Source organism: Catharus ustulatus, chromosome 18 (assembly GCF_009819885.2).
Source record: "Catharus ustulatus isolate bCatUst1 chromosome 18, bCatUst1.pri.v2, whole genome shotgun sequence".
NCBI lineage: Eukaryota > Metazoa > Chordata > Aves > Passeriformes > Turdidae > Catharus > Catharus ustulatus.
In genome coordinates, this window is record NC_046238.1 from 1689591 (window position 1) to 1702326 (window position 12736).

At 52.2% G+C, this 12736-nt stretch overlaps 1 protein-coding gene across 1 annotated transcript in view; it reads right to left on the bottom strand.

Moving 5' to 3' along the window:
• Positions 1-7199, bottom strand: part of AACS (acetoacetyl-CoA synthetase) — a 37554-nt gene extending 30355 nt beyond the window's left edge. Inside the window, exons 1-2 of the mRNA XM_033075737.1 lie at positions 6982-7199; positions 3978-4081 (exon numbers count right to left, since the gene is read on the bottom strand). Of these exons, the coding sequence (XP_032931628.1) occupies positions 3978-4081; positions 6982-7099 (222 nt within the window). The 5' untranslated portion in view covers positions 7100-7199. The remainder of the gene's footprint in view (positions 1-3977; positions 4082-6981) is intronic.
• Between the last annotated feature and the right edge of the window lie 5537 nt (positions 7200-12736).

Below are 12736 nucleotides of genomic sequence, written 5' to 3' on the forward strand. Positions count from 1 at the left end.
GTCACATTTAAGCCTAACTTGAATAACACTGATAGGTAAATGGCTCCTTAGCATTAGCCAGAGGTCTAAATTCCTCCCAAAATGTCCCTCTGCTTACTGATTCAGCTGCTCAGCAGCACATTTCTCTGGAAATCTTTAAATAGAAACTTTATTTTATACTTGTGTTTTTGAAAGCTTCAGTTTATACCCTCAGGTTCTCTCTCATGGATTGCACATACATTACAGAAAGAGCTTTCCTTCAGTCCAAGTGAAAGGCTCTTCTGAAAGCCAAGCAAGCCTCAAAATACATCCCATTCCAAAAAACCCAATGGCTTTTTGCTTTGAGAGCAGTGTACAGTAATTTCACGAATACAAGCCGCACCAATTTGACCAAAATTTTGGTGGAAACCCGGAAGTGCGGCTAATATTCCGGGGCGGCTAATCTATTAACAAAATTCTAAAAGCTGCCAACACGGAAGTGAGAGCCCGCGGCAGCCCCAAGCCAAGCTGGAGCCCGGCCGGCCCCGGCAGAGGTGGGAAAGCCTGGCAGAGGCGGGGCCAGCAGTGTCGGGGGCGGGCGGCAGAGCCTGAGCCAGCAGGGCGGAGGAGCCCGGGAGAACTGGGGCTAGCAGTGCAGGGGAGCATGGCAGAAGCAGGAAGGCCGGCGGGTGGGGCTGCCTGGCAGCGGGGGAAGCCCAGCAGAATCGGGGCCAGCAGCGTGGGGGAGCCCGGCGGTGCGGGGGCCTGCAGTGCCGGCCAGGGCGAGGAAACGCGGCGGCGGTGCAGACGGGAGGGGGCGGCCGGCGAGCGTGGTGGCGGCGGCGGCAGCCCTGCCGGCGGGGCGAGCGAAAGCGGCGCTCGCGAAAGCGCCGCCCGGCGAGCGAAAGCGCCGCCGCGAGCCGCGAACCGCGAGCCGCGAACCGCGAGCCGCGAGCCGCGAGCCGCGAGCCGCGAGCCGCGAGCCGCGAGCCGCGAACCGCGAACCGCGAGCCGCGAGCCGCGAAAGCGCCGCCGGGAGCCGCGAACCGCGAGCCGCGAAAGCGCCGCCGGGAGCCGCGAACCGCGAGCCGCGAAAGCGCCGCCGGGAGCCGCGAACCGCGAGCCGCGAAAGCGCCGCCGGGAGCCGCGAACCGCGAGCCGCGAAAGCGCCGCCGGGAGCCGCGAACCGCGAGCCGCGAAAGCGCCGCCGGGAGCCGCGAACCGCGAGCCGCGAAAGCGCCGCCGGGAGCCGCGAGCCGCGAAAGCGCCGCCGGGAGCCGCGAGCCGCGAAAGCGCCGCCGGGAGCCGCGAGCCGCGAAAGCGCCGCCGGGAGCCGCGAGCCGCGAAAGCGCCGCCGGGAGCCGCGAGCCGCGAAAGCGCCGCCGGGAGCCGCGAGCCGCGAAAGCGCCGCCGGGAGCCGCGAGCCGCGAAAGCGCCGCCGGGAGCCGCGAGCCGCGAAAGCGCCGCCGGGAGCCGCGAGCCGCGAAAGCGCCGCCGGGAGCCGCGAGCCGCGAAAGCGCCGCCGGGAGCCGCGAACCGCGAGCCGCGAAAGCGCCGCCGGGAGCCGCGAACCGCGAGCCGCGAAAGCGCCGCCGGGAGCCGCGAACCGCGAGCCGCGAAAGCGCCGCCGGGAGCCGCGAACCGCGAGCCGCGAAAGCGCCGCCGGGAGCCGCGAACCGCGAGCCGCGAGCCGCGAACCGCGAGCCGCGAAAGCGCCGCCGCAGCGCCGCGGGTCGGGCGCGGCGCGGGGCGGGCGCGGCGCTCGCGAGGCGCGGCGCGGGGCGAGCGAAAGCGGCAGCGGGGCGGACGGCGAGCCCGGCGGCGGCGGCGGCAGCCCTGCCAGCCGGGCGAGCGAACGCGGCAGCGGGGCGGTGCTGACGGGAGAGGGGGGCCAGCGAGCCCGGCGGCGGCGGCAGCACCACCCGGCCAGCCCCGCCGAGCCGTGGCGCTGAGCTGGGCCACCCGGCCCCGTCGGCAACCATGAGCGGGCCGAGCCTTCCTGGCCCCGCCCCGAGCCAGTAAACCCCGCTATGCCGCGATCCTGTTACTAATTGGCCAATTTGTGAAAGCTGCGCACGGATTCTCGCGACGAACGAAAGTGCGGCTAATATTCGGGGTGCGGCTTATCTATTGACAAAGACAGCAACATTGTCGAGGCACCGGGGGTGCGGCTTATAATCCGTGCGGCTTGTATTCGTGAAACTACTGTATGTATTACTGGAGGCAATCTTTAAATTAAATTTCAAGTTAAAACTCATGTGGAAGTACACTACTGCTTTATTTTATTTCAAATTTTCTAGAAAAGGAACTCAGATTTCTTTGCTCCTAACAATTGGCAAGAACTGAATTATAACATTTATACTTGATCAACCCAGGCTGCACAAATGATTTTTATACTAACAGACATTACTGCAGCAATTAGAAGCTGCTCTTACAACTGACTCATTTCTGACTTCCTCAGCTTGAAGAAAAGCGAGCAGAATGCCTTCAACATTTTCCAGGACAAGGTCCAACATAAGTTTTTTTTCTGAAGTGGAAAAAATCCTTCAGAGCTTGTAGGAGCTCCACTAGCACAAGGACTCTTACTCCTTTATTTCCTCCCCAGGTAACACCTGGGACTCCCAGTTACACCCAGTCTTTGGCAGTGGTACTTGGTTAGATGAACAACCTGATCCCTCCCTTAGAGGCCCCTCCACAGCACCAACAGGTGTCAGGTGCTTCTCACAGCAAAAGGAGAATTTCAGAGACATCCCTCGTTTAAAAACAGCTGCTTGTAAGCTGACATTCCAACAGCAGTGCTGCCTGCCAGCACAGCTCTGCACACTGAAATACCTCTGTTCATGACACAAGTGACAGATGTCAACTGCTACACATCACATACCTCAAACCTTTACTAGGATTAAATAAAATCCTGGCTGGGTTTACTCTCTGTACACAAAGTTTTATTGTTTTTCTTGGAATGACCAGTGGAAGTAGAAGCTGTTTCAATACTTGGGAACAAAAGAGTCAACTCTGTTTCATAAAAAACTTTATTTACCTCAAAACAATGTTTACTTCCAGCAGACAGGATCAAGCTATAAGAGTTCAAACCAAACTGTTCAGCCCTCTAGCTACCACAGACCAGCTCAGTTACTCTGAAAATTCCCAGAGTTTGAGCTAGCACCTACAGAAAATGTAAAGTTTTAGACCACACCCCTCAAAGCAGGCTAGTTCTTACTCTCTTGCTGCATTCACTCTTCTGAAGGGTGGGTCACACTAAATGACACCTGAGCACACAGCCCCATGGCAGGAAGAAACACCTGATCTATCCCACCAGAAATCAGCAAAACAGGAGAAGTGAAAAGAGAATGACCAGTCCCCTCTGCAGGACTGCCAGAACTCTGAGGGCTCTGGGACAGATGGACTCCAGGCATTAAGACATGTCCTAAAACCAGGAACGTTCCACTGCATCAAGTAATTAGCCCAACATCTCCCTCAGATGGAAAACCACAGGGTGGTGGTGAGATCCTACCCCAGGACTGTCCAAAGGCTCCATGTGCAACATCTGCAGAGTCACCTTTCCTCCAAAGGAACTGTGGCACTGTCTGGTGTTCCACCACCATTCCCTCAGAGGTATTTCCAGCCTACCCCTGACTGCAGAGCTTCCATGACCAGTTCTACAAAGCCAGAGTGTAACAGGTGTGCTTATCAGGTAAGCTGAGTCAGAGAAGGCAAACATGAACTTGGGAGAATGCCAGCATTTACAAAACCAGGATGATGTTCCACCAGCACATCCTAAGGCAGCACTCCCCACGAGCAGCCAGGAATGACAAGGCGTGCAGGAGCACACGGCCACAAGGACACTACAGCACAACAAAACCCAAGAGTTTCACAGTAGCACCTCCCAACACATCAGGAAATCCAGAACTAGATCAATTCTTCCTATTGCATGCCAGAGTTCTAAGAAGAGGTCAGAAGACTGGCTGTAACACCCGTTTATTTCCGCTCTGTGGCACTGAGCAGATAAGCACTGAACTTACCTCATCATACAGGCGGGAGCACACGATGTTGCTGTACTTCCAGAACTCTGCCCAGAAGTCTGAGTAGGACTCCACTGACCACTGGTAGAGATCATCATAGTTGGCTGGAAGGAATAGATATGTGTCAGCACCATGCAGAGTATCACAGGGATCCACACAAACTACAATTAGGGATATCCCAGATAAAGAACATTCATGGCTAAAAACATCAGGAAGATAAATCTGAGCACAGAGTTGATAATTTCTGCTCAAAGGAAGCGACTGTGGAACCTCCCTGGACAGATGGCATCACTTCACCTGACTGTGCTAGGAGCCATTTGCCCCCACAGAGACAGTGACCTTTTCTAAAAAACTCCCTGCAACAGGCACACACACTCCCCTGCCACCGAAGATTAAACAAGTCCTGCTTGTTGACACTTCCTATCTACCAACACGATACTTTCACACAGCACAAGATAAACAGAGCTTCCTAACAAGGGACATTCGCTGTGAGGTCCCAGCCTGGGGCCAAAGGCCTCTGATAGCTGAGGGACACAGATTAGAGGCACTCATTATCCAGCCCTGCTATCAACAGCACTGTCTCAGGAAGCACAGCTAGTGTTCAGTAAATATGAGGTCTGACAGACTGCAGCTCACCTTTTCAAGCTGAAACTGCATGAATGAAGTCAAACAAGATGTTTACTAGCTACATATTAAAATCATGACTTGTCAGTAAAAACAAGGAAATAAGCAGTTTAATTCTTAGCTGATTTTGAGACACATGAAGCAACCTGAAGCATGCATAACAAACCCCACAATCCAAACCAAATGCTGAAATTTAGTGTAAATCAGTTCTAGGTATGAATAACTGAAGCCAATTCCTCATCCCAAGCTTGGAAGTGACATTTCCTCATTGTGTCCACAATATCAGAAGCTGTGCCAGTAACCAATTAAATATTTCTGCCATCAGTGACAGTAAGTTTGCTGCTCTGCCAACTGCTCCCTACGTGGTGCTTTCAGCTAAACCACTCAAAGGCATTTTCACCAATTATCTGTTTTTTTCAGCCTGTTATCCAGCCAATTGCTGCCAAAGTCATCTTTGCAACCCCTTTTCTACAAGGAGCACATTGTCCAGCTTTTTAGAAGAAAAACATTCAAAACCATCTCTGCACTGTTACTCACACTTAGCCACTAAACTGCTTCCCCCACCCATCCTTTCTATCAAAGTGAGATTATCCCCTGGCTATTACTGATAGACAAGGCAAAGACTCTTCCCATAACAGATTTTATCTACATATTGCCCAAATCCCAGCCTCTGCACACCCTTTTTACACTCCAGAGTTACTCAGCACTACCCTTTACTCCACATATCAGCTGCACAGAGATAAGACTTGACACAAGAAAAAAAAAAATCAAGTTTCCATCTCCCCCTTCAAAACCCAATGGCACCACCTGCCCCAAATCATTTGATACATGCAAGAAGCTACAGGTCACAATTGACTTGGTTTTTTACAACATGAAGAGTTTATTCTGGTTTGTCTATAAAGTTTGCTCCAAATAAGCTTCAGCATGCAAGTCCTTCAGGGCACAGGCCTGTTACTCAACAATCAAACACTGCATTTTGTTGCTACATTTCCAGGGCCTTTGTCTAAGGGGCTATACTGCCCTCAGCTCTCCTCAGAGTCCACATCTTAATGTTACAGAGAGCATCCATCCTCTGCTGTGAATAGCACTCATGCCATGGAGCACCAATGCAAACCTAATGGAAAATGAAAGGTTTCTAGATGTACACAGGAATCCACCTTCCAATAGAGATAGCCACTTCCAAGTGGGATGAAAAGAGTTCTAGTTATTTCAGCCATAAACACAGGTAGCCCTTGATCATGTGTGTACCACTTACACCATTCCACCCAGGAGCTGCCCAAAACCCTGGATTTCCTTGCTTCCCATCCAGCAGGAGAGTCAGGACACCACACACCTGGATTCCAATGGGAAATCACCAGCAGTCAAAACAATCACCTGGCTTACCCACACATAACCAAAGCAAGGAAACACCTGCTAGACACGAGCTGACAGAAGCATTATTGACACTGCTAGCACTCCAGAATATGTCTGCTCATACCACTGACACTTCTCCTGGACTGACAAACTTCCAAGCCACTTGCCAACACTACTCCTTTCACCCTCCATCACACAAATTATTACAGGAAAGCTACACAAGCTTAGACCCTCAAATGTTTAGTGAGAACAATATAAAATATAGTCAGAACTGAAGGGTTTGACCTCCACATGCACTGAGTTCACTCAGTCCACAGAGACAGCACAGACTCCTTACAGACAGGCAATAGTTATGGAAAAAACAACACTCTGAGCTGGAAATACCTCTGGACATCAATCCCCTGCTCAAAGCAGGCATCCTATCAGAGCCAACAGGTTGTTACCAAGTCAAAGAACCACACACCTCTCGACAGCCACACAGGTATTTGTGAACGAGCACAAAGCAGGGATTGCAGCAGAAGAGGCACAGCTGGCAGAAGCACAGAAAACCCCCTTACCTACACAGAACAAGCTCATATATCACCATCCATACCTCAATACCACCAGACACACTGTCCATAATAAAACACGAGCATGGCCATAACGCCACCCTCTGTGCTGGAGGCTCACACTCCCCTCAGCCATAGCGACAGCGATCCCGCCTCCCCCATCCCTATAAAACACCAAGTCACTCCGGTACCCGCACACCGCAGGTAGCGCTGCCCGGGCTGCCATCCAGCCGCGGCAGCACGCTCAGATAACGCTGTTTGCCTTTCCCATCGGTACATACCCTCACACCAGCGGATGCTGCCCCGGAGGCCTCTGGCTCAGGCTCAAGCAGAGCATCCTGCCCGCAGCTCTGTGCCCCTCTATCCCGGGAGGAGGGCAGCACACGGATGGGCCGCACGGTGCAGCCAGCCCGGGGAGGCAGCGCCTGCCGGCCCCTACAGCCCCAGGAATCGCCCGCCTGCCCCCGCCCAGCGCTCACCCAGGCGGATCCCACAGCTGCTAGCCACGGCGGCACGGAACCGGTCCATGTGGGTGTTGCGCTTCGTGTCAGGCTCCCACATCACCTGCGACTCCATGATCTCGGGCTCGCGGGACATGGCGGCGGCAGTGGGGCGAGGCGAGCAGCGTCCGTCCCGCAGGCACCGAGAGAGCCCCAGCCCGCTCCGCTCCCACCGCGCCCCGGCGCTCAGTGCGGCCCCTCCTCCGTGCGCACGCTTTAAAGCCGCCGCGGGGCGCAGCACTCCGTAACCTTCCGCCGCGGAGAAAAGTGCGGGGCGGTGCGGCCCGCCCGCCGAGGGGCGGTGGGGACAGGGGACAGGTGACAGAGGGGACAGCGGGGATGGCACCAGCGCCGGGGCACGGGGAGGGCACGGGCGGTGCGGGATGAATGGGGAGAGGACACCCTGTCACCTCTAAAGGTCACCAGCCGCCACCGCTTCGCGCTCTTCACCGCATCTCCGCACAATCACCGCCGCTCTGTTTATTTGTTTTTTCCCCAAGAAGCACCAACAAGTGTTTCTGACCCAAAAATGAGGCAAGAAACGCGTTTCTCCGTGGCCTCGCCATCCCAGCTGCGCTTGTGCAATGCTCCCAGCCTACACGGCTTGCACCTTGGATTAAAACTTGCTATTGCTGCTTTGCTTTCTAAGTGTGACCATCGAGATTCTGCAGCCGGGGATTGATGGTTAATAAAGCATTTAACAACGTGCAATTCATTGCTAGTCTGTGATCTCTAAGGGTCTTTCAGAACCCAAACCACTCCACGATTCACCGTGTATCCATGCTGCTTATGTAACTTATTTTCAAGGTCATGGGTTTGCTTTTCATTCATGGAAATCTCCCAAATGGGAAATTGACGGGAAATTGATGGGAAATTGATAGGAAATTATGCAGACACATTGTATATGAAAGTAAATACGTGTAGAAGATTGTATACTTGCTCTATGTATCATTTAGATTTTTGTGCTGCAAGAATACAGCTCCTTTATTAAATATGAAGGCCATGGAAATGTGATTTAAACAATCCAGATTTTTTTATTTGCTTCAAGACAGACCGTAAATGTGGTGCATTTTTAAATAACTCTCCCCAGAGCCTAAGGGACATGTTATCTGCCCTCGCTTTGGCAGTGCTCAGAGGTCAGTGGAAGTGTGAAATCCGTGGGCAAACACCTGCCAAGCACAGAGATAACAGAGAAGGCAGGACAGCAGCTCCAGTGTCCGGGTCCCAGAGGGGTCAATGGGCTTGGGATCTGCAGTGACGAAACTGCCTGGAGAATCCGTCCTCCTGCAATCTGTGCCACAGAGAATTTATACTGGTGTGGCAGTGGATGTACCCACGCTCTGTTAGTGCCATAAACACCTTCACAACCCAAAAGGGACAGCGGGGTTTGCTCTCAGAGCTCTGGGCAGCCCCTCCACACATTTACCCCGGTGATGAGCAGCCTGCTCTGAGCTGAGCTTTGGCACAGGCTGAGAATTACACCTGAGCACACACCTGGTGGATGACTTCTATGGTTGTCGCTCTCTTTGCCAGGACTGGAAGCAAAGCGGTAATTTGTCATTTTTTCTGAGGCCGCCCCAGGTGCTGAGGGGTCACAGCTCGGGAGGGTGAGGCCGCCCGCTGACCCCTGTGCTCTGGGGAGGCCACACCACGAGCCCTGTGCCCAGGTCTGGACCTCTCCCTTCAGGAAGGACATTGAAGTGCTGGAGGGAGTCCCGAGAACGGAGCAGAGCCCCAGGAGGGGCTGAGGGAGCTGGGAAAGGGGCTCAGCCTGGGGAAAAGGGGGATCAGAGGGGCCCTTCTGGCACTGCACAACTCCCTGACAGGAGGGGACAGCGAATGTACTTCCCCGGGAGGTGGTGGGATCACAGCCCCTGGCGGTGTTTAAAGGTTTGACCCGGCACTGAGGGCTCTGCTGTGGCTGTCTGGCGGTGCTGGCTCGCAGCCCCATGCTCACAGCCTTCCCCAGAGCGATGCCGTGACCCCGCGCCCCGCCCGCCGCCGCCGCGCCCCTCAGGGCCGGGCGGGCCCGCGCTGCGGACGGATCCCGCGCGGCGCACGGCGGCCCGCACGCCGCCGCTCCTGATTGGCTGCGGCGCGCCTGGCCCCACATCAGCCCAGAGCCCGCTCTCCTCGCGGCTGGCCCGACGGGGGAAGAGCCGACGCCGGCGCGGACCAATCAGAGCAGAGGTTTCTCAAGCACCTCTCCCTGCTGACCAATGAGCGGCCGGATCAGGGGGAGGTGTGCCCAATCAGAGGCGCGCTCTCATTGCCGCTCGGCGGGAGGGGCGGGGGTCCGTCCGGGGCTCCCCTCAGCGCTGAGGCGATGCCGAAATTGCCCGTTTTAGGATAAAAAACCACAGAATCGCTGAGCCAATTCGGCTGGAAAAGACTTCTGAGGTCATCGATTCCAACCTATGACTCAACACCACCCTGTCATGGCACTGAGCGCCTCATGCAACCTGTCCTTAAACACCTCCAGGGTCATTGCACCCCCTTCCTGAGCAGCCCGTTCTAATGGGCTAAAGACTAAAACACATTATAATGGGTTTTAAGACTAAAACAACCTTTCTGCGAAGTGTTTCCTCCTAAAAGCAGCAGCAGAACCGCCACATTTTCCCACCCAAACAACCTAAAAAGAAAATGAGGAGCTAAATCACCAGAGAAGGGACCCAAAAATCCTTGCACTGAACTGAAAAATGTGTAATTTAGAAAGGACTGACCCAGTTAGAGCTCAGGGAGGAAGGGCTATGATGGATTTGCTGATAAAATTGGGGTTTTAATAAAACCTGATAGCACTTTCTCACTTATTAGGAGCAATTTTACTATTGTATCCTTACTTAAGAGGGGGTTATGCATCCATGTTCCCTGCCTTCATTCCAGTTTTCCCTTATCCAAACCAGTTTTTCCCTCTTTCAGAAGTTGCTTTGAAAAAATGGCAAGTAAAAGAAGGAAAATCAAACAAACCTTTAATGAGAAAATGGGCATTAAGAGGACTGCAGTGACTATTACAATTAGTTTGGAGAATAGATTAGGATAGCCAGAGGAAAATAAGATTAACTGGAATTGCCCATTTTCAAATCTTTTTAAGCCCTGCCTTACGCCTGCTAATAGCAATAATAGGGTAGAAATGGAATCATGTTTTCTGCCTCAGATTAGATTAGGGGATGTTCAAAAGATGTCCAGAGCTGATGAGTAGAAATAATTCTGCTGATGGCACTACCCCAGTGTGGGCTCTGAGGTAACCTGGAGTCACCTGTAAGAATAAATTGACTGATGAAATGCCTGGATCTATGAGATAAAAGTTTTGTAATAATACCTCAGGGTGATCTCTGCAATACGCTGAGGCCTGACCATGATCCATTGAACCAACAATTGGATTAGGAAATTTAAAGATTTTGGAAAGTTTTTTTAAAAAATCCTATATTCAGAACATCAGCCAGCTGGTTAATGAGTCTGGATAAGAATAAGAAACTTTTGGTTCATTTGATGTCTATGATCTCTGCAACCTCTACATGGTGTCAGGAGTACAAGTAACCAGAATCAAAGGTGTTTGCACAAAGGGACAAAGAAATAAAAGGAAAAGGAAAAGGGGGGGAAAAAAAAGAAGAAAAGAAACAGTGACACATTGCAAGAAAAATCTCATTAAGGACAAAAGGCCTAAAATGGCAATGGTCATAAAGAGATCAGCTATGACAGGTTGAGGCTGTGAGATGAAGCAAAGACAGAAATGTAAGGGTCAGTGAGGTTAAGAACTGACCCATGGTAACATCAGCTGGCTTTCTTTAAGGCCATGCCACTTTTTTGAGCATAATGATGATTTTAAAAGACAGAACCCTGCAATCTGCTAAAACTCAGACCCCTAGAAGCCCCCAATTTTTTCTAAACGCTGTTCAAATTATTGTTAAATCCCTATCTCTGAGCAAGACAACTTAGAGAGTTTTTAGTGCAGATGAGGACAGAGAGATCACTCATGCTTCTCTGTACAGTGAAACCTTTCTAGAAACCTCCCAGCTCCTCTCACTAAGAAGTTCAGCGTGGCTGAGATCTGAGCTCCATGCCATGACGCAATGCATTCTTTGAGCGGACGCTATTTCATTTATTTAAACGAGGAGGGTGAAATACACACAGTAATTTCATAAGAGCTGGGCATTTGCAGAGATAAACGTACCTGAAATAGGCTCGCTGAGACAGGGCAGGACATCAATTAAATACCAGCAAGGTTTCCCAAATTATCCTGACCTCGTGCAAATGACAGCCCTGAGAAGGCAGCCACGACCACAGCTCTGGAACTATGCGAAGAACAGATGGGAAGAAACACCAGGCACTTTGGAGAAGGGATTTTGAGGGGCTTCCACCATGGGAATTCACACAAACAGGAACAAAATTTGCACAAACAAGACTCCTTGGACCACAAAGAGCACAAGGAGACACAGAGAAGGCTGTGCCAACAGCAAATTAAAGAATTATACCAGGCACAGAAAACAACACTCATGACAGTTAATTATCATCAAGTTTTTTGTTTTTTTTTTAATCATAAGTCTCTTTACATGGAAGAAATGCCCAGAAGCTGACATTGAGTGTGTGTTCAGAGCATAGGCACAATGTGGAATTGAGGGCAGATAACCAGAAATCTCACAAGAGCCTCAAAAATACCTGTCATCACTTACCAACCTGTTCTGGAAGAGGATGAGGCTTTGGACTATACACAGGTATCAACAGATCAGCAAATCTTAAATGAAAGCACATTTATAAATATGTAAAGCAGCTATATCCTGCTGAAATCAAATCCTAAGTACCTCCCTGGATGTGGGCCCAACCCTTCCAGGGCCAAATTGAAAACAATGCTGAAAGGTTCTGCTAAATGTGAAAGTAAGTGGTTTGGCCAGACTAAAACTGGGAAAAAGGCCATAGCAGAGATGTCTATATCCTAAATGTCCACTCAGCTACCAGGCTTAGGCTGAGCCACACAGTTTGAACACCGATGGAGTATAAAATCAGTGTCTCCTCGTAAGAGATGCTCCAAACCCCAAATCATTTTTGTGGCCTGTGCTGGACCCTGCCCAGCAGCTCCTTATCTCTGTGTGCTCAGGAGCCCCGAGCTGGGCACTGATGCTGGGAGGAGCAGAGCTCTCCTCACCGTTATCTGCACACTTTCACCCAGCCTGGCAATTTTCCCGTGATTTCCCTGAATTTGGATTCTTCTTCTTCTCTCGAGGCCTCTCTAGGGTGGAGCAGAGGGCAGAACCCGCTCTCCTCACGGTCACCTCCACACCTTTCCCAAGTGATTTTTCCATGATTTTCCCCAAACCCGTGGCCTGTCTAGAGAGGGCAGAACCCGCTCTCCTCACGGTTACCTCCACACCTTTCCCGAGTGATTTTTCCATGATTTTCCCCAAACCCGCGGCCTGTCTAGAGCGGACCAGCGGGCAGAACCCGCTCTCCTCACCGTCACCTCCACACCCTTCCCGAGCCCCATTTTCCTGAGATTTCCCCAAACCCGTGGCCTGTCTAGAGAGGGCAGAACCCTCTCTCCTCACCGTTACCTCCACTGCCTTTCCCGAGTGATTTTCCCGTGATTTTCTCGTGATTTCCCCAAACCCACGGCCTGTCTAGAGCGGAGCAGAGGGCACAACCCACTCTCCTCACGGTTACCTCCACACCTTTCCCGAGCCCCATTTTCCTGAGATTTCCCCAAACCCGTGGCCTGTCTAGAGAGGGCAGAACCCGCTCT